This window comes from Argiope bruennichi, chromosome 4 (genome assembly GCF_947563725.1).
Source record: "Argiope bruennichi chromosome 4, qqArgBrue1.1, whole genome shotgun sequence".
Classification (NCBI taxonomy): domain Eukaryota; kingdom Metazoa; phylum Arthropoda; class Arachnida; order Araneae; family Araneidae; genus Argiope; species Argiope bruennichi.
Genome location: NC_079154.1, coordinates 142,577,634 through 142,602,471, shown reverse-complemented (window position 1 = coordinate 142,602,471; position 24,838 = coordinate 142,577,634). Strand labels below are relative to the sequence as shown.

Sequence of the window (24,838 nt, the reverse complement as noted above, 5' to 3'; positions counted from 1 at the left end):
TGTTCATAACGAAACGATTCTTATTTTAAAGTTGTGTAGTGACGAAACTTTAATGAATATACTTAAAAATCCTCTTGGTTCAACGGCAAATGTCATCGAACACACTTGAGCCCACTGTTTTTAACTGAAACTTACAAAAAAAAAAAATCAGCTTCATAGTTAACACGGGAAAAACAAAACATTCAATCGGTGAGATGTCTTTCGGTCGAGGCATTCGAATGTCCTTACGAAAGTTGTCTTCGATTGCATGCGAAGCACTAGATCTGTTTACGAGGTGTCCTTCAATAATTGCACTCGTTCGAAAACTTGTTCGATAACTAATTTTCGAACAAAAGATTTAAACGAAGGAAAAAGAAGAAAACAAAAATAATCAAATTTTTGTCCACACGCAGCAATTGTCATAAAGCATAGAAATTATCGCGGGGATTTTGTTTTCGATATACTTCCTACTGTTAATCAAAATATCTTTTCGTTTATGAGAGAGCTTTGTTAATTAAATGGTTTTACTAAAACGATAATTCTGTAGTAGTTGCTTTAAGAAAATATCGTACTTTGAAAGGTATGCGAAAAAATTCATTGATTGTTAACAAATTTTGATTAATCGTAACCAAATTTGGTGAAATGGTTCGTTTAATGTTCGTTCTAGAAGAGGAAGAAACCCCTTTTTCCACAGAAGCAATAGAGGCGGTTGCGTTTCAGATTGTGTGGGACAAAGTTTCTGTTGTAACATTGTTCGTTGTTGCCATCTTTAATTCATGCAAAGGTCGCTTCCTCATAATTTCGAAAGACATACGCTTCTTTTCAGGCTGATATGGAATAGTTTTGGCATATCTTTTGAACCGACGGAGCGCACTTTCGTTCAGACGGTTCGGTAAATACTCGCAGCTACCGAATTTGAGAACTGGAAAATCCATGCTTAGTCACATGGTTTCCGCTACAGTCATCAAAAATAATGGTGCGGCGTGATTTTGCTGCATAATTTATTCTTAGAGAAATGGAATGCCAGAGATTCAACAGCGCCCCCGATCACCGGCCGGCGATATGCGTTGCTGTTATAGAATAAAACTGTTCTGGATTTTCTAGCATCTTTCACGTACAATCTCTTCCTCACTACCTTTGTGTCCACAAAATGAACTTCACAGTAGAACGTGTCATCAACCATTCCGTGATGTGCGGCCTCCTCCTGATGACTTTTGATTTTGGGAGCATTTGAAACATCTGAGAAGCTCACTTGTCCTTAAACGCAGCATTTCACGACAACATTTCTTAAAATATACTGCCTTGCGATTTCAAATGGCAGCTAAAAACAGTGGCCATCGTGTTGGACGCGTTTTGCTGTAATATAAGTTTATAACTTCCGCAATTGCTTGCTAAATGTACAATACATTAAAAAAGCCCCCCTTTGAATCATTTCTTTGTATCCACGTACACAAATTCCACTCCCTTCATTACGTCCGGTACAAAATGTATAATTTTCTGAACAATAATTTTGTGTGGGGACAACTTTAAAATCGGGTCGTTTAATTATGGACACCTTGTATTTTAAAATCCATTTTCTTATTTGAATTTTTTATATGCATATAATATTATATAATTATAATAATTTTATATGCATATAATATCATCTAAATGAAAGAGTAAATTGGAACATTAAATTTTCGCGGAATGGATGGGAACTTTTTTCTGGGCTGAATAGCAATCATGGATTAGACTAAACAACTACAACTGCTTTGTAATCGAATAACATATCATTCTCTTCACATCGCATAGAACAAATTGACAACATGTGCTCATAAAATCAGCAAGTTAGATTTTTATCACCTAATTTTTATGTTTCCTCTTAGGTTGTACAAGATTTGGCAAGCAATCTTTTGGAGGAAAAATACATAGATGGATGGCAAAAAATACAAAATGTAACCCTGCCTTTCTCTATTCTTTTCTGAACATTTGTATTCGAAATGTATCATTATGAGTGTCTCTTGCTTTTCAGGAGGGAAAATCTTCGGTGGACTTTTTGAATCTGGTCGTTGATTACCAGGTGCAGAAAATGAAGCAAACTGATAATGGAAAAGAACCCTTATTGTTTACTCGCGACTCAACGAATATCAGTAAGTTGCTTAGTCATAAACAAAATGCAGTGGAAAACATAGAAAAATTGCGAAGCCTCATAGTGGGTTCATTTTGTTTTCTAATGCGACAAAAAATCACACATTCGAGGTCATCAAAATATATATTCTTCTTTGGGGTTCGGAAAAAATCACATCGAGAACTCTAAAAGCTATAAAATATCTTTTATAAGTTTCCTTCATAACGTGTTACAAGACATGGGGACTGTCTTCCGTATATAATACATGTCCAATTATCTCATAATTTCTATCTTTAAAAAGCTGAATAGTTCCATTCTTTTCGCAATATCTGTTTCAGAACTAATGAGAATTTTTATTGAATATTTTATTATTATGCATATTTTGTACTAAAGTTGTAACGACAACTTTTTCTCAAATTCTCGAAGGTGTGTTAAAAAATTACCAATTCCCACGATTTATTTCACATTTTTCAAGTATTAAAGCAATTATTTTTGGTTTATTTAATTTATATTACTTATTTCAAATCTAGAACCCATTTATTTCAGTTATTTAAAAAATCTTTTATATTTTTATATATTTTTGTATAATATTTTAAAATCTGCCCTGGAAAACTATCGTTTAGTATTTCATTTTTGATTTATTATTTCATTTTTCGTGCCATACGTGTGAGTGATGAATTTTTATTTTTTCTTTCAGTGGATTAGCAACAAGTCTTTGACTGGTAAAATGACGCATTGGAAGGCCTAATTAACTGGTTTTGTCCCCGCTGTGAATTTTAAAAATCCACTTCACTATACATTCGAAAATTCTATTACAAATTTTTTTAGCTTAATTTGATAACGTTGTAATCAGAAATACGTTAATTTTTTCCAACAAGTGAACACTAAATGACTGTTGTATTGTAATTAGGTTTCAAGAAATATCTCTGCTTTCGAAACTAATGCAAATACAAAAAAAAAGAGAGGAAGATTCAGAATTGAAATGAAACCCTTCAAGACAACCAAAGAAATCCTTTGCACTCTCTAACGCACTATTTAAAACGGTGCATCATTTTGAGGTTTTATTATTCATTTTTAATTTTAGTTTAAAATGTCTATAGACTGGTAAGATTGACTTTTCGAAGAAATTCAATTTAAAACAATGATGTATATTTGTTTTTCTGATCGATAAAAAAAGTCCTTCGATTAGGTGAATAAATATGCAACGAATTACTTTTCCAAATGCAAAGGATTAAGTCATTTTCAGTGATTATTTCTGAAGAATTCTCTACAACTATTACGAGATCGAGAAAACTAGAAAAACTTGTTACGAATAGCTTTATTGCTTTCTTAAACCATAAATGAAGTTATTTCTCTGTACAGCTCTGTAGAAATTCGAGTTATTCTGGAAATAATGCTTCAAATTGATAATGAAACTCGGCCAACTTTATATTGAGGAGATGATTATGATTTAATGATGATGATTCAAAAATACGAGGCTCAAAATAGTCTTCGTGTTGCCTCAATAAGAATATTAATGCATCACGATTCGGCTAAATTCGATCGAATTTATGCAATTTTTCAAAGGTAAAGAGTGAAGTCGAAGATGACGACAGTTTCTGTGGTGATTATTCTCTCTATTTTTAGACTCCGATATCCGCAAACGAATGCTGTACGATGTACACCAAGCAGACGAACCCATCTTCTTCCCAGACTTGAAAGAAGAAGAGAGCCAAAGAAGGAGACGATCAGCAAAAGACAACGAAGAGGAGAAGAAAGATGAAGGAAAAGTTCGGGTTCAGATGACGAAAAATGTTTATGGAGAAATGGACAAACGTAAGCAATGGAAAACGAATTGTTTGAATCTCACCTGGCTTTTGTTTACGTCTAGAATGAAATAAAATTTCATTTTATTATTATTATTATTATTATTGAAGACTGCATTTTCCACGTTGGGGCAGCCTCTGCAAAATTCAATACGCTTCATGTAAATAGTTGCATACTTTTACCCATTTTGATTCGATTTCATGCTTGTTTCTTATCGATAACTATGATATATATATAGGTAATCATAATTATCATAATTTTGCAAAAGGATGGCCGAAAACCTCTTGGGACCTCTTGAAATTTGAATATCGATTTATTTCACCACGGGAGTCATAATGGGTACAAGAAAGAAGCAATGATAAAATGACGTCTCTTTACATCGCGATACAAGAATAAAGTGGCAGAAATTATTCCCTTCAGTAATTTTACTGTGAGATTCTGGTAGGGATTTCACTGATATGTGTAGATTTAGGAAAGGGAATCTTACGTATCTTTAAAAAAATACTGTAAGCATTCGGGAAATTTATCCCTTCTATCTGAGTGTGGAAAATGCAAAAGTCATCAGAGGGCGTGTTAGAATTAGTTAAATTAAAAAAAAAAAACAATGGGAATTGGATCAAGAAATAATTAAACATTTTAGTATGAAGCTAACAAGGGCTAATTTAAATTTGAAACTTGGAAAATTAATTATGATTTAAATTATATATATAACCAAATTAGTAAAAAATACCAAGTTAATATTAGCAAAAAGAATAAAAATAGAATCAAAAAGGAAGAAATTAGGAATCCGGCTTGAAGACTTTCTCAAGGATCACCCTCAGGCAGGGATTCAAGCAAGGGATTTTATCTGTGAGGGGTCTGACTTTTGTCCAAAAATATTGACCCATCATGACCCGAAAATCCCCTAGAGGCCTTAGAGATAAATCATTTTTTACAGAAATAAAACAATAAATCATAATCTCCAATTCAAGCGAAAATTATAATAACATAATATAAACTATAAAAGAACATTCACAACCAATTATTGACACAAAAAGGAAAGTACATATCAGTAGCAGGTAAAATCTCTACATAAAAAGGCTCACATCACGTTTCCCGCGTCATTTCCTGCCCTTGCATAAAAACGCTTCGTCATTCAAGTTAATAAATAATTGGAAAGTCTCAACGTCATCTATTGAGTTAGTTGACATGTAGCCGAAAGTCTATTTTTAGTTGTGTCAAAAGATTAGTGAGATGTCAAGCCTTCTTTTATTAAAACTTCTATATTGCAATAGTTTCTGGGAATTCATCAGTAGTTAAGTTTTTAATGACATTATTTGTTGCTTCAATATAAGAAATTTAGTTATTACAAACTCTTTTATTCCTATTAAATTGTGAGAAAATTAAAGTTTTGGAAATTTTAGAGTTTAGATTAGAATGGTAATTACTAAACTTAATTATTTTAAAGTTGAATTCATCCCTTTTATCGTAGATACCAACTAATGTTTTGTCATTAGAAATTTCGATTTTTAAATCCAGATAGGTAGCTTCAAGTTGATTTTTATTTTTTTCAGTTACAATTAAATCTTTTGGATAACAATTAGTAACAATATTAGTATTATCTAAATTCGTCAAAAGCAAGTCATCAATATATCTTCAACCGTTAATTAAATTGTGTTTAATTATTTTTTTCTCATAGTAATGTAGAAAAATATTGGCTAATGCTAATGAAAACAGTTCCTGTCATTGTTTATAAAAATTAATTCCATTGAAAACGTAATTTTCGGTAATATTAAATTTACATAATTCTATTCAGTTATTTTTTTTGTAATAATATCTTCATTTAAATATTTGTCATATATAAAAGTACAGACATTTATTAATTTTTCATGAGGCACATTAGTATATGAATTTTTAAAATCATAAGTATTAAGTTTATTAATGTTGTTATCTTCATAAGTATTAAGTTTGTTAAGGTTATTATCAAAACTTCTTTTTTACTATTAATTATGAAGTTATCTTCATCTTTAATTTTGTTCAGGATAATTTTCAAGAATTTAAAGAAATTTTTTCCCGTATAGTAATTATCACTGCCAGTGCTACAAGTCACGAATCTAAATTTTAATTGTTTTTTTATGAAATTTTACTGTTGGGAACAAATAAGGATAGTTTAAAAAGCAAGTCTTAATTTTAGTTTTCTTCGCAAAAGCTAGCATTCTTTTATCTAATTCCTTTTTCCCGGTATTCTTTAAAATGTAAGTAGCATTAGTTATATTCATTGGTTAATAGTTCTCTATAAAGGGTGACCCTTGAGAAAGTCTTCAGGCCGGATTCTTAATTTCTTCCTTTTTGATTCTATTTGTATTCTGTTTGCTAATATTAACTTGGTATTTTTACTAATCTGTTTAAGTTCATCTGTGTTTTAGTAGTAACAGCATTAGCGCTCTCTAAATACAATTGTATCTTTCTTAGTTTGATTCAGAAATAATTTAAAATTCTTTTAGTTTGTTTTCAGAAATAGGTTTTAATTTTAATTGAAATTTCATAATGCATATATTTTGATTATTTCTTGTATATAGTTCTTTCAATTCATAGATCATATAAATATGTAGGTGCCTTTATAATGCAAGCGAAATTTATATAAATATATTCTAAAATACAATCTTATGAATGAAAGAATATCAAATCAATTATAAGTTGCATTGAAGCACATGGCTTGAGACGCTTTTAGCTTAGCATGCATTATCTTATAGTAAATACCAACTGCAACGATTTACGGCAGTTGAACGGAAATTCAAAAGATCAATTTATCGATACATGTCTCTGCTATATGGTTAGAAGGTCGATGATTCTTCCCAGCATAGATAACCTTGTTATGCAGAATGTGTGACACAAGAGAGATAAGAGAGAGACGCCAACCGAGGACCGGACGCCAACGGATGGACCGAGCGAAGGTCGTGTAAGAAAGCTTTCAAATGATGATTATTTTTCACTTTCTGGTTCTGTGACTCATTCAGATTTTAATATTAATTTAATTGGTAACCACATCGTCAACCACCTTCGCCAAAAGTACATCAAGGAATTGTATTTTTTAAATAATATCATTGATAGTTATTAAAATTCGACACAATAACGATAAAGTTCATAGCATTTGAAACACTTCATAAACACTTTTCTTTTAAAAAATCGACATAATATCCTTAAACAGAAGATATCAGCAATTAAAATAGGAAAAAACTAGATATTAAAGGGATTCATTGAGTCAAATCTGAAGGGACTTTTCTCTGTGTTGCAATAAAGGCCAGAATCGAAATTGATGTTACAATCAAGTTAATTCTCAGCATTATTAAAACTTTCCTGGCATCATTTTTTAAAACTAGATCTGTAATCCATTTAACAGCGATTTTTTATTTTATTTCAGAGAGAGCAATCTATCTCCGGCGAGCTCAAACTACGACAAGAAATACCCTTCATAATCACGTATTATGTGCATTTTATTAATTTGTCGGTATTTAAGGGTTCCTATACTAGAAATTTTTATTATTAAAATAATATATTTTTTAATTTCATTACTGTGACTACCAAATACCGCCTCCAAATGTCTCACATATGAAAAATAGTACAAGACATTGTTATATATTTAATTTTTTAAAATTTTTAAGTAGGCATTTTTTTAAAAAAAATCCATATGAGATTAAAATTTTGAAAATTTATTGGAGATAAAAATTACATCTGCTTTATTTTACTTGCAGGGCATTCCTCAGTTGCGTTATTCATTTAAGAATATTTCAAAAAAAATTAAACCAAATAAATAAGAATCCGGCCTGAAGACTTTTTCAAAGAAAGGGATTTTTTCTGTGAAGGAAATCCAAAGGTCTAATAAGGATTCCTCATGACCCGAAAATCCCCTGAAATTAGGCCCAAGAGATATACCATTTTAACAGAAAGGAAAATACAAAACAACAAATTAGAAGAAAATAACCACTACAAAGTAAAAATACAATAACAAAAATAACAATATAAATAAAAATATCATAAAATAGCACAAAAGGAAAAACGAAAAGGCAAGAAATTACCATCAGCAGTCAAGGAAATTTTATCGATTGTGATTCGCGCTTTTTTAAAAACACTAACGGTAAATTAGGTAAAAAATTGTAGGCTCCCAGCGCCATCTATTGAATAATCTAATATGCAAGGAAAGATCTATTTTTATTTAAGCCAAAGGATTAATCCCAAACCATACCTTGTTTAATTAAAAAATTGACATTACAGTAATTTCTAGGTAATTCATTTTTAATTAAATTTTTAATGAGGTTGTTTGATGCTTCAATATAGGAATTTTTATTATTGAAAACCCTTTTGATCCTGTTAACTTGTGAGAAAATTAGATTTTTGAAAATTTTAAGAGTTTAGATTGGAATGGTAGTTACATAGTTTTGTTATTTTAAAGTTGAATTCATCCCTTTTATCGTATATACCAGCTATTGTTTTATCATTAGCAATTTCGATTTTTAAATCCAGAAAGGTAGCCTCAAGATGATTTTTATTTGTTTCCGTTAGAATTAAATCTTATGGATAGCAATTAGTAGCAATATTGTCGAAGTTAATCAAAAGTAGGTCATCAATATATCTCCACCCGTTTATTAACCACTTAACTGTTTTGCCCTAGTGCCATACGTGCATCGATGTATCGAATTTTGATAGTTGTAAGCAAAAAATAAACCATTCATAACGATTATAATTAAATATTAAAATTACTTCGAATACATAGATAAGTCAAGTATTCAATGGATTTCCATTTGAATCAAAATAAGAAAATTTTCCCAAAATAGAAGGTGTCATCTTATTAGATAGTAAAGAAAATAAAACAGTTAAGGGGTTAAATTATATTTAATTATTTTTTTCTCATAGTAATGTTGGAAAATATTAGCTAAAGCACTTGAGAAAGCTGTTCCCATTGGAATGCCCTTGACTTGTTTATAAAAATTAATACCATTAAAAACGTAATTTTCAGTAAGATTAAAATTACATAACTCAAGCTAGTTATTTTTAGGAATGATATTTTCATTTAAATATTCGTCATATATAGAAGTGCATACCTTTATTAATTTTTTATGAGGTAGATTAGTGTATTAATTTTCGAAATCAAAAGTATTAAGTTTATTAATGTTGTTATCTTTAAGAAAATGCAGTACTTCTTTGTTACTAGAAATAATAAAGTTGTCTTCAGTTTTTATTTTGTCCAGGATAATTTTTAAGTATTTAAAGAAATGTTTGCCCGTATAGTAATTATAACTGCCAGTGCTACAGGTCACGAATCTGAATTTTAATGGATTTTTATGAAGTTTAACTGTTGGGAATAAATAAGGATAGTTAAGAGAGCAAGTCTTAGTTTTGGTGTTTTTTTTTTTTGTTTTTTTTGCGAAAGCTAGCATTCTTTTATCTAATTCCTTTTTCCCGGTGTTCTTTAACATATAAGTTGCATTAGAGTTATATTAATTAATTAAAAGTTCTTTATAATAATATTTACAAATTAAACAGAAATTATTTGCTGATTTATCTATTACTGTAATAACAAATTTTTCTTTTAAATCTTTTATTTGGTTTTTCAATGTTTAACTAAAATAAATCCTACGTTCTTTAGATCTATCGAAATCAGTATTCATTTTTATTTTAATTTCCTTTAAAATTCTCACTTTCCATTCCCCGAAACCTTCCGCAGGCCAATGGTATTTTCTAGATAATTTAGCAATAAAAACATACAAATCATTACCAATAGAAATCAAATTACTGTAATGTCAATTTTTTAATTAAACAAGGTATGGGATTAATCCTTTGGCCCAACAATTTTTTACCTAATTTACCGTTAGTGTTTTTAAAAAAGCGCGAATCACATTCGATAACTTAAAATTTCCTTGACTGCTGATGGTAATTTTTTGCCTTTTCGTTTTTCCTTTTGTGCTATTTTATGATATTTTTATTTATATTGTTATTTTTGTTATTGTATTTTTACGTTGTAGTGGTTATTTTCTTCTAATTTGTTGTTTTGTATTCCTTTCTGTTAAAATGGTATATCTCTTGGGCCTAATTTCAGGGGATTTTCGGGTTACGAGGAATCCTTATTAGACCTTTGTCTGTATTTCCTTCACAGAAAAAATCCCTTTCTTTGAATCCCTGCCTGAGGGTGACCCTTGAAAAAGTCTTTAGGCCGGATTCTTTTTTTATTTGGTTTAATTTTTTTTTTAGTTTATTTGATTTTCCTATTAACTTGATTTTAATACTTTTGTATCAATTCATCTGTGTTTTAGAAGTAACTGCAGTTGCGCTCTCTAAATACTATGAAGTTTCTTTCCTTTTCCTTTTTTGGTTTTAATTTGAATAGGTAATAATTTTTAGTTGCGATTTCGAAACTGTTTTGTTTCGTCTTCATTTTACTTTCGTTTTCAAACTATATCTTACTTTAGATTGGTTACTTATATATATATATATATATATATATATATATATATATATATATAATGTTTATTTTAAAACAAATGGTTGTGCCATAATTTATTAATGATCTATTTAACATTTTGTTATTCACTTGCAAAGTAATTTATAGAAATAAAAGTTCTCTTGAAATCTTTATCGTCACGATTGCTGCTTTTCATCCTCCTTTTTTCTTACAGGTACGAAAGTAATATTTGCTGGAAACGCTTATAAAAATTTAGAGAAGCTGGCACCTCTGTGGAATGCAAAAACGTAAGTAAAAACGACCAGTGATGAATTGAAATGTCTGTCCATCTGAATGACATCGATACAAACCTTAAACAAAGTGAGGTTTTAATCATCCATTTAAGTAACAGGAAGTGCATTGCATTAAAATGTCTGAGGAATAGAAACAGAAATTAACATTTCATGCTCGTAATGTAACAGTAACAATATCTTGTAGGAGTAATGCTTTTATAAACCTCCTTGAATTTCAAGGCATCGACTATGCACTTTAAGTTTATTTATCCGAATAAGCAGTATAGACTTTTAAGCATTGATATCTGTCGAAGCAGAACAATAGCAGCACCTGACATTTCAAGGCAAAAAATAGCACATTAAAATGCTCGTCTTATCAAAGTTGCTTTGTAAACGTCATTACTTTTCCCCACAGAGGAAACGCCACCAGTTTGGTCTTCATCGACAGCGAAGTCGTGTCGGTCACCTGCAATCCCAACGCCAGTTCGTCTGCCCTCGAAAGGGAACCTCTCACTCTCATCCTCAAGCACAGGAGGAAGGTGCGTCTCCCTTTTCATAGTGTAGACTAGAATTTCGTAGCTCCCGTCTCTTTAGGGGAGTTATCTGAAGATTCGCTCTACCTGTGACATAAGATGATTAAAAAAAGACGGGGGGAACGGAAAAAGATGGTAGCCAAACTATAGCTTTAGGATCGGATGATCGATAATCCATCCTATCATTCTGCGATTGGTATGAAAGGTAAATTTCGGATCATGATTCTTGATTTTTGGCGGCATTTCAAAATCCTGAGCATGTTGCAATGTATAAAAAACATGTTTTATGTATTTTCAGGAAAGCGCTGCAGCCCAGTTTTGAACTTCAATTCTTATCGGGCGTCCGGTGATGCAAAAATCAGCAATTTATTGTATTTTGTAAATTTTGGAAACTTTGCTGCCATGATTTGAAAAACATTAGGCAAATAGCATCAAACGCACAACTTGTATTAAAACGAGTAAATAATTTATCGAAAGAAATTAAAGATAGTCTTCGATTTTAATACAATGTTTAGAACTAGCTAAATCCCTCTTTTATCGAAAAAACTTTAATCTATGATCATAGTTAGTTAAATTTTAAATTTCATTTCTTAAAAAAATGATTCATCTTCACATTTTTATTACATAACTCACATGTAACTATAAGATAAGACAGTTATCAGTATAGATTCTAAAACGAAAGGGACAGTTTTCTAATTTTTGTCAATGTGTTTTTTTATCAGGTGCGAGCAACCGGTCGTAAACTTCTGGCTGATGAAGACATGGAAAAGAATGGAGAGGTAATTTAATATTGTTATAGTTAAATTATTATGTGTAGAGAAGCTAGTCATGTTAGCAAAAGTGTGTATTTAGTGGTTTCTATGAAAAAATGAATCAAGTGTGTGTGTTCAGTAAAAACTGCAGTTCTGTATTTTTCTACTGATGTGTGTTAACATTTCTGATTGCACCATAAAAAATTGTTCTAGCACTCTAATATTTTTAATTCCAACTCCTAATATACAAAAAATGCAGGATAATATTTTCTCGGTCAGCTGATAGCGTCTCTCTCTTTAATTATGCATCTATATTATCTGAAATATATAAAATGCGGCTGATGTGTAGAAAATCCGTCAGAGATATAGCAATGACAAAACTGTTGTTTGCTGCATTGATCTAATTGCGCTATTACCATTTGTATTAAAAGACTATATTTTACAAAAATGATTAGCATAAACATCATTTTTAACTTCTAATGATGTTAGTAAAAATGTTAAATGTGTCGAATGATGAGCTTTTCTGCCTATACCATATTTACTCTTTTATTAGAAATCCAGATGCATAACGTTTCATTCATTGCAGATACGTCGAAGGGAATGCATGAGATGGGACCCAACCTTGGAAATTAAAAAGTAAATCGCTTCTTTCTACTTAAAATCGTTCTACAATATCTTGAGGAATTTTATTTACAGCAGAAAATCTTTACCAACGAGTTTTCGTTAACTGAATCAGTTCTAGACAATCGAACATGATTTTTTATTCAAGTCGGCGAGTTTTTCAGGAAAGACGTCTAAGTTGATTTTGGAGCCGATTTTTGCGATTTTGGATTGCAGGTTTTTGCCCATCATCTTTTTTACTAACACGATTTCTGCTCGAGGCAGATTTTGCAATCAGTTTTAAAGTTAACTTCACAATGAGCTGGAGACTTGACATTTTAAACATAGATCAAAACTGGAAGATAATGCAACATTATTTCATATTCTTGTCTGACTATTTATTTGCCTGTGCGATACAAATTTATTAATCGATTAAAAAAGTTTTTTTGACAGATGGCTTTATACCAAGTCGTTGACTCGGAAAGTAATTTAAAATCGATTGCAAAAAAATCACATAGACAACACTAAAAAACCGAAACACAATTATTTAAGTAAAAAAAAAAAAATTATGTATCACATTTTTAAACGGATTCTAAAATCCATGTATGTAAAGAGCCATTTCGTTTGTGTGTGTCCTCTGTAGATGAGGACACACACAATTTTGCATACAAATGTAAAGAGGATGGTCCATGATAATGGTTCATTTTTTTTAATGAAATGAAAACTATTTTTCTCGCCTCGAATCTCTCTACTTCTTTTCCTGCGACTTTGGGGAAAGGCGACTGATTCTTTTCCGACTGCAATGAGGCAAAACGCCTGCGACGGAAAATGATTGGCACAAGTTTTCTCAGCATTCGCAGAAATGGATTGAATTAACTTAAAAGCTCCTTTGGAATGGAGCTTGAAACCATTGAATTTCATATCATTAAAAATTTTACTGTCATACGCTATTGGAATATTATAAGTGACTCGACCGCCTTGATAAATATAAACTGAGTTTCATGTATACAGATATCTAATGATAGCTAATGGCTTAATTTATTTATCGCATTCACAAGATATGACGCCAAAATAAACAGGAACGTTCATTTAAACCCACATGAAACATGTGAAATATGAGGACACCTCAAATGAATTTTAGATGAGCGTTTCGTAGGAGAAGGAAAGTAAGTTGCCTCGGTCAACGCACGTCTTTTAACTGGGATATAGATTTAATTTTTTAGTGAAGTTATTCAGTTAATCTATGGCATCAATTATACCATAAATAAAAGAAATGACTTCTTTCTTAAACATTTTCCATGGATTTGGATATGCAGAATTCAGTTCATAAGTTTCTCAACTTCAAAATGAATTGAAAGAAAGTGAGTCATTTTCCTAAAAGCAAAATAAAAAGGATTTTGATGTTCATATTATTAAGTTATTCTTTTCCTTTGTGTTTTGCAGAAGCAAAGCCAAAGGAGGATGGTCGACCGATGGATGTTCTGTTGCCAATACCAGCTCAGAAGAGACAACTTGTCAATGCACCCAGCTTGGAACCTATGCCATCATGTCCAAAATACGTGCACCCTTTGTAAAAACACGTTTATTTATGATTATTTTAATATTATCAAGTCTATTAATCAATTAATAGAGCACAAAAAACTTGCGAAAATGGAAGATGCGTTTAGAATTCAGCAAGTATAATAACAATGAGACGGGACAGTTGCAAATGTACGATACATGATATGCAGAAAAGAATTATTTTTTTTATAAAATATTAAAAATACTCTCGAAACCGAAAGTTAAAATGCGGGAATGAAAAGTGACTGGCAGTTTCCGGTTGAAATGGGATAAGTATATTCATATTCACTGATATAAAGTTAATTGAATACAAACAAATCAATTCCATCCAACTCCGTATGCACTTTACAAAAATCATCCTACTGTGCGTTTTACATCCTTTTCATACGATCTTAACCTTAATGCAAAATTTTTATTTCCAGGATCATGCTTTATTTGTAGATGTGTTTTAACAAATTGAATATAATACATGTGAAACGTTTCATGTATTCTGAACTGCAAATGACTTAATAAAGAGTCATACTACGAATTTGAAATTTATTGAAAGCTTTTGTTTAGTAACAGTGTAAAGTATTTAGTGAAATCCCACACATCTCTACTTTCATCTCTCTCATTTTTAATTAAAATGAAAACGACAAAATGATAAGATAGTTGGAATGTTCGTAACAATGTTTCTTGCTTATTTGACATTCTGCTTTTCATAATTTTTATTATAAATTCATCCCGTATTTGTTGTGTCTCCAAAGGCTATGCAAGAAGAGGAAGAATGGGTGAAGTGGACCAAGTGGGCGTGCTTCGGAATCTCGATCATTCTGCTCGCGTTTTACATTCTGGTGATTCTTATAAGAAGGTGAGATTTTTATTTCCCTTCGAATCAGTTTTCCCCATCTTCATTTCTTAACAGCGAGTACAATCTTCTTGTGCACATAAAGACGATTTCACAAAGCGGCAGAAATGGCGTCGTCACATGCTGGAAAATAGAAAGGATGTGAAATAAGCCAATTTCAAGAGAATGTTATGCTTTGTATTAATAACAAGAACTACATATGTGAAATGCAATGAAATAAAAAGAAGTGTCCGAAGGTTGGTTCGCCAGCCACAGAATGGCCACAAAGTTTCTCATCATTCCAAAAAAATAAAAAATAAATAAATAAAGTGATTCGGTATTTGGGTATTTATTTATTTTTATTTATTTTCTAATTTAGTTTATTTATCTTTATTTTATTTACTAATTTATTGATTTTCTTTCTTTTTCATAACTTTATTTTCATTCTATTTTATTCAAAATGGAATGTTTTGTGTTGTAGGCTATCTTGCTTGCGTCCCTTTGTATAAAAGTCTTTTATGGAAGGAATGTTCCATCACCTCTGAATTCTAAATGTATAATCATTGTTAATGGAGTTTAATCCGGGGTCATGCCTTTGCTGTTGCACATCATATAGTCAATAAAATAGGGTTGTTTCGATATATTGTGAAGATATTTATTAAGCTTATAATAAAATCAATTACATTAGTCCATTTCAACTCGAAAGGCGCTCTTCCAATTCTCGCCCAATATTGTACAACATTCCGGCTGTCACACTATCTGGGATTCTAATTTTGAGTGCATCACTCTCTTCAAATGGTGTTGCTAACACTTTATGTAAATTTAAAACTGATATTGAATAATTAGGGTCGATTTGAATTCATCGAACCAAGGGACACATTCAAATTTTTTCCTTCTCTGATGCCATATGGATAATAATTTAAATTCAAATAAGTATTTCTGCATTCATTGCGCTATGAGTAGGTATTAAAAAATTTAAGAATACGGCTATTGAATATTAAAAATTTTACAGTATTATATTCAATAAATCTTTAGTTATGAGTTTTTTCTAATCAGGGAGTGGTTTTATGACCACACTGTTTATACCATACTTGAGATTTTCATATAACCCTTTCATGACACATTTCTGTGATCCAATTATTTTCATTCGCCGTATCATGAGATGCACCGAGTCAATTCAGTATCGGAATTCATTGCGTGTCTTGAAAAATAAACGTATAGCGTGAAGCAAGGTGCAGTTAGATATTAGTCATGTGATCAGAACACTCACTTCTGGATTTTTTCTATTCTTTGACCTGTTCTTATTGTTTTTCCTCTTGACTTTGAATATTTTCATGCCAAACTTGCCTATAAGATCATTTTTGCAACATTGGATAGTCCATAAGATCAACTAGCGACTGGTACTGTTAAATGACCGCCGTCGCACCAACAGTGGTACAAAATCTCTAAAAGAAAGCATGTCCCACCATTGGACGAAAGGTAACTCTACCCTCCACGAAATGACTATGCCCACCAGGAGAAGCGAGAATAGCCACGTAATCGGGAGCGTTTCATTCCCATATCTGGGGTGCTGTCTCTATGAAGTTCTTAAAATCTTGTTCTTATTTGTTTATTCTATTTTATTAGTGTGAAGAGTGGTTCTTTCGTATAATTAAACGTCTCGCTGTCGCCTCTTTTTCAGCTCATTGCACGAGCAGTACCATATAATTCGCCTGAATATGGCTGCTGCGGCTCTTGGCGGTTTAGTGTCTTTCTTCTTAACGGACTTCCTGTTCGAAGATGAAGTAAGAATCTGTACATTTTTATTTCGCTACTCCCGCACAACTATTTTATCCTACTCACGTTTACTCGCTGCTGTTTACTTAAATTTCTCTCTTTTTATCTGCATTTGGCGATAAGCTGATTGGCAGGGATGGCTGGTTGCTAAAATATTTTCAAGTAAATGTTTTATGAAACTTTTCAAGCTTCAAATAATGATAGCTACGTAATTCATACTGTTTTAGAGGCATTATAACTTTCTGCTCATTGCAGTATGCTTTTCTCTAATTTTATGTCCTTTTTAATTTGAAATGGAAGTGATTAAACTTATACAAATATGTATGTGTGTATTTTTTTTTAATTAAGCAAGTATCTTAAAAGTATGAACACAGAATGCCGAATCATCCATCATTACAGAACACTTTTTATAATTTATGCAAAATCTTAAATTCAATGAAATTTATTTGACTCTCCACTCAATTCAGTTTACTACATTAAAATAAAGTTTATTGAATAGAGCTCGTAGGACAAAGACTGATTTTATAGTGAATGTCTCCTACGGCTGTTTTTCTTGGGGGATTTAAATATATTGAGGTATGTAGAAAGATCTGCGCAGAAGAGTTTTACGGCTTGTAGGATTGTATTTAGAGATTGACAAGATTGATTTGGCTTACAGAACCTTAAATCAGCGCAGATTTGTCCTTTTAAACAAACATTTATAAGACCTGTAAAATTTAAGAAATTTATTCTAGCTTCTTCAGATCAAGATAGTATTTTGTCTTGCTTTTACTATGAGATTGATTCTCACTACTTAGGAAGTGTGCCGCATCCTATCCATTCTCATCCACTTCTTCTACACGGCGACGGGGATGTGGCTGGCGGCCGAAGCTCACGCCCTCTTTTGTGGTCTTGTCCTCGGGTCCTTCAAGAGCAAACTGACCCTCCATGTCATGATGGCCTGGGGTAAGCATTTCACCCAAATGAATTAACTGTTTTGGGATGGATAAGGTTCATAATGAACCACGATCTGGTGATGAGGCTGACACCTCCGCACTTCGAATTTCTAAACCTCTCCAGATGGAAGCAAGTTTGTCGAAAGGCAGGGTTACGAAAATTCCGGATATCCAGATCCAAGGGTAAGGCTCCGAATAAGGAAGGAGAGGAGTTAAGTTGGTCAAGAAATGCTTGGTAAGCGAGAGCACTGAATGCCAATCCTTTGCATCTGGATTGGATCAATCTCTCTGCTGCTCTGGTGGTTCTCGTCAGATCAAAGGAAACTAGGATGTTGCCGAAATTTCAGTTGTAAATCAAGGAAATTTCTTCGCAAGAGAAATTTAATACCTTAAAGAACAATTGCTTGATTTTCATTATAAAACAGTAGAAAAATAGCTGTTTCTTAAAATATCTGTTTTTTAATGAGAAATCGAATATGTGTTGTGATGCGATAGTTTTCTTGTCCATAACCACAATTCCACTGGAAAAAAAATAATTCTCAGTAAAATCCCTCCAAAATTAACATAATATATGAACAAAAGTACTGTGAATTTATTTTCATTCAAATATGTTAATAAAAAAATGACATAAAAATAGTGTAATGGTGTTGGAAGCTTAAAAAATATATCATATTTTGCATGATAAATAGCCTTTCGGGGTTAATACTATGGAGCAGAAAAAAGATGTAAAAGTATATTTAATAGATGCATAATATTTCTAAATATGGTAGTATGAAATTTCGTACGAATTGTTAGGAATAAAATGCATTCTAAGCATACCGAATCCTCCCGTTGGGTGATATGGAAGTTTAGTGAGGGGATACCAGCTCAGGTGTCGTCCTGGTTATCTGACAGTGGTTCAAAATGACAGGTCCGTCCCAAAATAGCCCCAGTGTTGCTTTAAAAGACTGGACGTTAATATAACTAAACTAAACTAAGCATATTGAAAGCGAAAAAAAAAATGTGCTTCAAGAAAAGACAAAAAAAAAAAAAAAAAAAAACCTCTGTTATATTAGCTCCTGTTAAATTGATTGTTAAAGAATAGTTTAAAAACTTTCGACTTTTTAAACCTATACACATTATACGTTTCTGTAGTAAGAGAAACGCTCCCTATTACGCTAAAACTGACATATCCATTTTTGAAGATACGAAAGTTTTCAGTTCCTTTAGCGTGCATTAGTTTTTTTTTATAAACAACGGATCTTCTGAGAAAACACCCATATCATCAATACACGGTAGTTCCACGTGGTCGTCCCTGAATTTCTATGTAGAGATGCTTATTGTTCCAAATTTAAGGCACTTATCCCCTGTGATTTTCAAATGCTCCCCTCCATTGGACTGCACTGGGCTTACATGAGATATGGCGACGTGAAGAAGTTTAAAAGCATTCATTTCCTATTTTTCGGCAACGAAGCGAAGGAGTTTACCTTAAGGAAAGCCATAAAAATGAGGATGAAGGGGAAGGAGTATCTTAGCCATCTCATAAAGGTTCAAAATTGTAAGATCCGTTTCCAAATCGCTCTCTTATTGTTCCAAAATTCGAAGTGAACCCCTTGACATACGAATTGACTTAACTTCCTAATTAAATGCCATATCCTCTTTGGAACAATTAGTATCATTTTAATTCATATAATTATTTCAGAGCACTTGAGATAATACTGCGTATTTAAGTATTTTTGCTTTTTTGTTTTTAATTCTTTCAATGAATAGCAGGTTTAAAATGAAACATTCATTTATTTGATGCTTTCGTCATTGTATGCTGAGGGATTAATATAATGAAGCTTCATTTATTATTGTTCCGTATCATTCAAGCTTAACGTTGTATCAGATATTTAATGAACCAAATATTTTTCAGTCGCTCCTGGATGTATGATTGGCGGGTGTTTTATGTTATTTTACAACTACGGATATGATTACAGGTTTGTCATTTTTCCTTTCACTTTCCATAAGTTTTTCAATTTCCTTTTGAGAAACCTTAAAATTAGAAAATGATCCAAATAAATACAAATGTTTATTTTCAAGGTGTCTGGTCGGCCCAACGGCTCCTTTCAGATGGCTCTTGGTCAGTCCGATTCTGGTGGCATCTGCTGTAAGTTGACTTATCTATTTTTCTCTCCGAAAATAGACGGGAAAGGCTAAGAAGGATCTTTCTTGGGTTTTTCAAATTTTTCAAATCCCTGATTCCAAAAATTTTCACTTTACCACACAGGAATTTAAATTTCACCCACGCACTTATTTTTAATAAAAATCTAATTCTATTATATGCCTTATTTTATTTGACTTCTTTCGTCTGTGTAAAGATGAAATTCCGCAATCCTCATTTCTTAATAAAATAATGTTTCCAAATAAAACAATATACTTTATGATTTTCAATAACTAATTACCATTTGATGGTTTAATTTTAACTAAAATTTCTCTTCATATGAGAATCACCATCCAATAATGAATTATTACAAGATTTTTATGATAATTAATTATGAAGTATATTAAAAATGGTAAGTGAAGGAATATTTGAAATATAATTTTATGAGTGGTAGCAGAAAATAATTATTTCTCAAATGCATGCAAATAAAATAAAATCACTCAAGCCTGCAGAAGGAGAATTATGACAAAATTAAAAGGATATCCTACAGGTTCATTCTAAATATTAAAATACATAATAAATGTTATTAAAATTTCACTTCATTCAAAAGGTTTCTGTCAGTATTTTGTGCATTTTTTTTTTTTTTTGACTTCTATGCTTTTGGTATAATATGTGTTTGCGAATGACAGTCATTATGATTAATTGGTTCTTTTAAGAATATCGGACAGTAAAAGTTACCACTGCAAATAAAATAAATAACGGTTGTTAGTAGTCCTAACAACCATTGCTATTAATAATAGCTGATTATCCGCATCGGCCATAACACATATATAGGTTCTTTTTTTAACTCTAATAAAGGCCTTCGATTCAAAGCCTCTTTCTTTTTACTTCCTTTATACGAAGAAAAATGATCATAATCGCCACAAGTAAAAAAAAAAAAAAAAAAAAATTCGAGCTCGAGATGATGATGAATCTCCGTGCATCAGACTTCGGCCAGTCAGAAAAACACATTTTTGGAATTATATTTATCTGAGAACACGATAATTCAAAAATTCTTTGTTCTAAATGGATGAAATTTTGTATATGGTCTTTACACCAAATTCATAGATTTCTGGCAAATTTTGAACGAAATCAATTCTTGAAAAATCTGTCTGTCTAGTAGTACCGGTGCAAGTAAACACGATAACTCAAAAACATGAAGAACTAAATAGATAAAACTTGGTACAAAGGCTTGGCATCTATAATGCAGATCCATATGAAATTTGGAATCAAATCCGTTGAGAGGTTGACTACTAACCTTTTGCTTGCATGTAAACACGATATCTCAAAAACACAAAGACTAAAATAAATTAAATTCGGTATGTTATTTTATGACTGCAGTTGTAACTGTACGTCAGTTTTTGATTTCGGTTGATAAGAATAAATCGATTCAAAGTACATGCATCTGTTTTCTGATTCTGATGTGAACGAATATCAACGATTAACGATAAAAAAAATTGACAAAAATCACGTGTTAGTTTCACGCCAAAAACTGATCATCTGTAACTATTATTCGTCAGTCACATGCAGTTACGACACAAGTAGCAGCCTTCTATACTATGCTACGAAGCACACAACTCTCATGGGTGAAAATAAAAATCTTGTACCTTGGGTCAGGCAAATAACCCCTTCCGTGCGAGAAAGTTTCAGGGAGACCTCTCCCTTTAAATTTTTATTTCAATGGGTTCTTAAATATTCTCACACGATTCCTTTTAGTGCAGAAAAAAATATATCAAAAGTTCCATCGTAAAAATGTTGACATCACTCCCAATGAGAGAACAAATCATTTCAAAATATAAAACATTAAAATAATAATAAGCAAAACAAACGAAAAATGATCATAGCTTAGCTTTATTTAGTTGGCAGATGGGACGCACTATCAAACGAGATATCAGACTTACATGTTTCGTTAAATTAGAAGGCGGATATGAATCAGAATTTGCCAGATATGGCCATGTTTCGCGCTTTCGTAGCACGCGATGACATGTATGCCAGTAACAAAAAGTAAACTAAAAAACGAGAATCAAGCACAATCTTTTTTATTTTAAAAAAACTATTCATTCGATTTAACTCACTCCCCTTTTCATGCTTCTCTCTTTCTCTCCGAACGTACTCATCTATCTGGGGTCGAAGATCAGATACCAAGTCGTCAAAGCCACTTATAGTGAAGTATTTTTATGGAAAAAAATATTTCTAATAACGTTTATTGACAAACATTGAAGAAAGTAAAAGAAAAAAAAAATGGGTAAGATCGTGAATACGAGCCTTCCTTTCAACTCCTTACAACTAAAGTAACTGTATCTGCATGGATCGTGGTACGAATTTACCATAAGTTAAGCTGGTTCATTCAATTTTTTAATAAGTGGACTGTATTCTTTTAAAAATCAAACGACAATTCGAAAGCCAACTTTTTATTTCATCGAGGTGCAACGACCCCGCAACGAACTCCTCAGTACGAAACTGTTTTTCAAACTGACCCCATGTCAGCAGGGTTACAATAATTTTATCGCTGAAGCCAAGTCAGCGTAGGTTTGCTACATTCCTTACAAAATGCGCCAACAAGGTAGTAACAGATTGGAAACAGCAAGTTTACATTAAAGTCAGGCATTCGTTAAGGAAAAGCATGTGCCACTGTTTTTCTGTCACTGAAGTTTGTTCACCCTGTAGAGCCCAAGTCCAAATCATGCCGAAAGGCGGAGCGGTTTATTATCTTTCAACACACTACAAAACATTATCAGTCGAACCTCAACATTTAAAGAGTGGACAGCTTATTTTTGAATTCCGGAACATTTCTCAAGTAGTTTTAAGCAAATCATTTGATGAACCTCTAAACTAAAAGGCTTTACACCACCTTTTTTTTTTCCAACTAAAAAACAAACAAACTTCTGCTATTTGACTGGTATATTTCGGTTTCATAGATGATTTCTCAATCTTTTTTATACAAAAATTCAAAAATATAACTATTTTAGAAAGTTTTTCAAAAATTCATCCCGAACGTGGTCACCTGCCTTAAAATGGATTTAAATGTATGTTTTAGATTTTGTGGAGTGAAATGCCGCACCGTTCATTAACAGGATTCTCCTTTTGCAGATGGCATTCATGTTTTCCCTGCTCACCTGCATAAATTACGGAACCCCAGCTGTGAAGAAAACCGCAATAGTAAATGAGTTGAGGTGAGGCTTAAGGCTGGATTCTTTTTTCTGTTTTCTCACTAGCATCATGAAATTTATTCCGGCTTCGCTTCCTTCGTGCGTCATTCAAAAGCATGGCAGCAGCTTAATTTAATTTTTAATAAAATATATAAATAACTAGAAAATAAACTTAACTGCTTAACTAGCAAATAAGAGATCTTCACTCTGACTTCAAACCATTAGCAGAGCCATCTGTCGTATCTAGGGTACTCATTTCGCAATTCTTGTCATGAGTAAAATCCCAGATATTTATATATGATTATTCAAATTAAATTTCACATACTCAGCCGACTATTAGCAGTGCAGAGCATTCATTCTATTAGTCCAAACAACGCAAAAGTTGTGTCTTCAGTACTTCAGATGATTCACTCGTCATATATAAAATAAAAAATAATACAAATTTTCGTCGACAGATGGCTCTGTGCATAAAGAATTTGCATTTTTATCCCCTTCATTTATCTTGCAATTAGGGATTGCAATACCGGACCAAAATTTCAATACCGGTATTCGGTATTTTTTAAATCTTAATACCGGGATACCGGTTTTAATACCGGTATTAGACATTTTAGAAAAGAAAGAAACACATGTGTTTTTTGTTTTATTTGCCAGTTTTGTTACAGAGTGTAAATATCACAAAAATAATTTGTAATTTATAAATTATAACAGTATATAATCACAAAAAAGTAAAGAAACATCTTATTTATTTAAATCACAAAAAAGTGTAAATATCACTATTCAGTCTGTGGTACTATTACAAATTTTTGAAATGTGATCTTAAAAAACATAATGCATCAATTGTACTGTCATTAAGCCTGAAAAGTAATTTTGTGTGAAAATTACCAGCTGTCGAAAACGCTCTTTCGGCATCTACGGTAGTTGGTGGTACTGTTAGCAATGCGCGATATACTTTTTCCAAGTATTTACCTCAAAATGCCTCATCTTCAAATAAATCGATTTCTCGTCGGATAGTTTTGGATATAGCTGATTTCTGTATTGTATTTTGGTTAGTTGAATTTTTTTTATTTATTGCTAATTTTAATAATAGTGACATCACAATCTTCGATAATTGAACTGAATTCTTCCGAATGTGGATAGGTTTGTGGGTAAACAATTTTAAGAAAATTTACTCTAAACTTAATCAGATTTGAATTGGTTATTTTCTTTTCTTCTTTTTCATTTTCATTTTTAAAATCATTATAATTATGTAAATACCATAAGACATTTTCTATTTCGGTATGCCTTGCTTCTGTGAGATTTTTCAATGTAATATATAATTCTTCAGATAGTGATGTGTGCTGTTCTTTCAGTGACTGCAATATGAAATTTATTGTTGCATTAGCTGTTAATAAATTCAAATCTCTCCGATATAATGCCTCAATAGTCAGTTTTATTGGAAGTCGAGCTGATATAGTTCTGGATATTAAGCCGAATTCACTATCTGAAAAATTAATTTACAGGTTTAAGTCGATTGCTTTTTTTGATTGGATTTCCCAGTTTCAAAAATCGTCTCATCATTAGGAGTAAACTGTTCCAGCGTGTTTTAGAATCTAATATTAACATATATTCTGTTTTATTTTCAGTTAGTATATATTTTAGTAATATATCCTTTTTATAGGGAAACGTTTAAATATCTTAAAAAATTTTCGAACTTTATAAATTATAGGAAGCAATTTTTGATAGGTTAATATTTCATCCTCATTAGCAATATCTTCAACAATTACATTGTCATTATCTTCATTGTCAATATCACTCTCACTCTTACTCTTTTCAAAGTTGGAATCCGAAATTTCTATATCCACAATATTTGGATTCTTCTGTTTTTTTATTTTTTTCAGTATAACACATCTATTACTCCTAATTGAATTCCATGTGCATAGCACAACTGCTGATTTGCACCAATCAAC

The 24,838-nt window shown here is 31.7% G+C and overlaps 1 protein-coding gene across 1 annotated transcript in view; it reads left to right on the top strand.

Moving 5' to 3' along the window:
• LOC129966487 (uncharacterized) overlaps positions 1-24,838 on the top strand; it is a 64,337-nt gene that overhangs the window by 32,544 nt on the left and 6,955 nt on the right. Inside the window, exons 12-25 of the mRNA XM_056080915.1 lie at positions 1,845-1,913; positions 1,991-2,108; positions 3,713-3,901; positions 10,543-10,615; positions 11,016-11,139; positions 11,856-11,912; positions 12,472-12,521; positions 13,929-14,055; positions 14,792-14,895; positions 16,553-16,655; positions 17,445-17,592; positions 19,477-19,540; positions 19,644-19,710; positions 22,834-22,916. Coding sequence (XP_055936890.1) covers positions 1,845-1,913; positions 1,991-2,108; positions 3,713-3,901; positions 10,543-10,615; positions 11,016-11,139; positions 11,856-11,912; positions 12,472-12,521; positions 13,929-14,055; positions 14,792-14,895; positions 16,553-16,655; positions 17,445-17,592; positions 19,477-19,540; positions 19,644-19,710; positions 22,834-22,916 — 1,376 coding nt within the window. The remainder of the gene's footprint in view (positions 1-1,844; positions 1,914-1,990; positions 2,109-3,712; positions 3,902-10,542; positions 10,616-11,015; positions 11,140-11,855; positions 11,913-12,471; positions 12,522-13,928; positions 14,056-14,791; positions 14,896-16,552; positions 16,656-17,444; positions 17,593-19,476; positions 19,541-19,643; positions 19,711-22,833; positions 22,917-24,838) is intronic.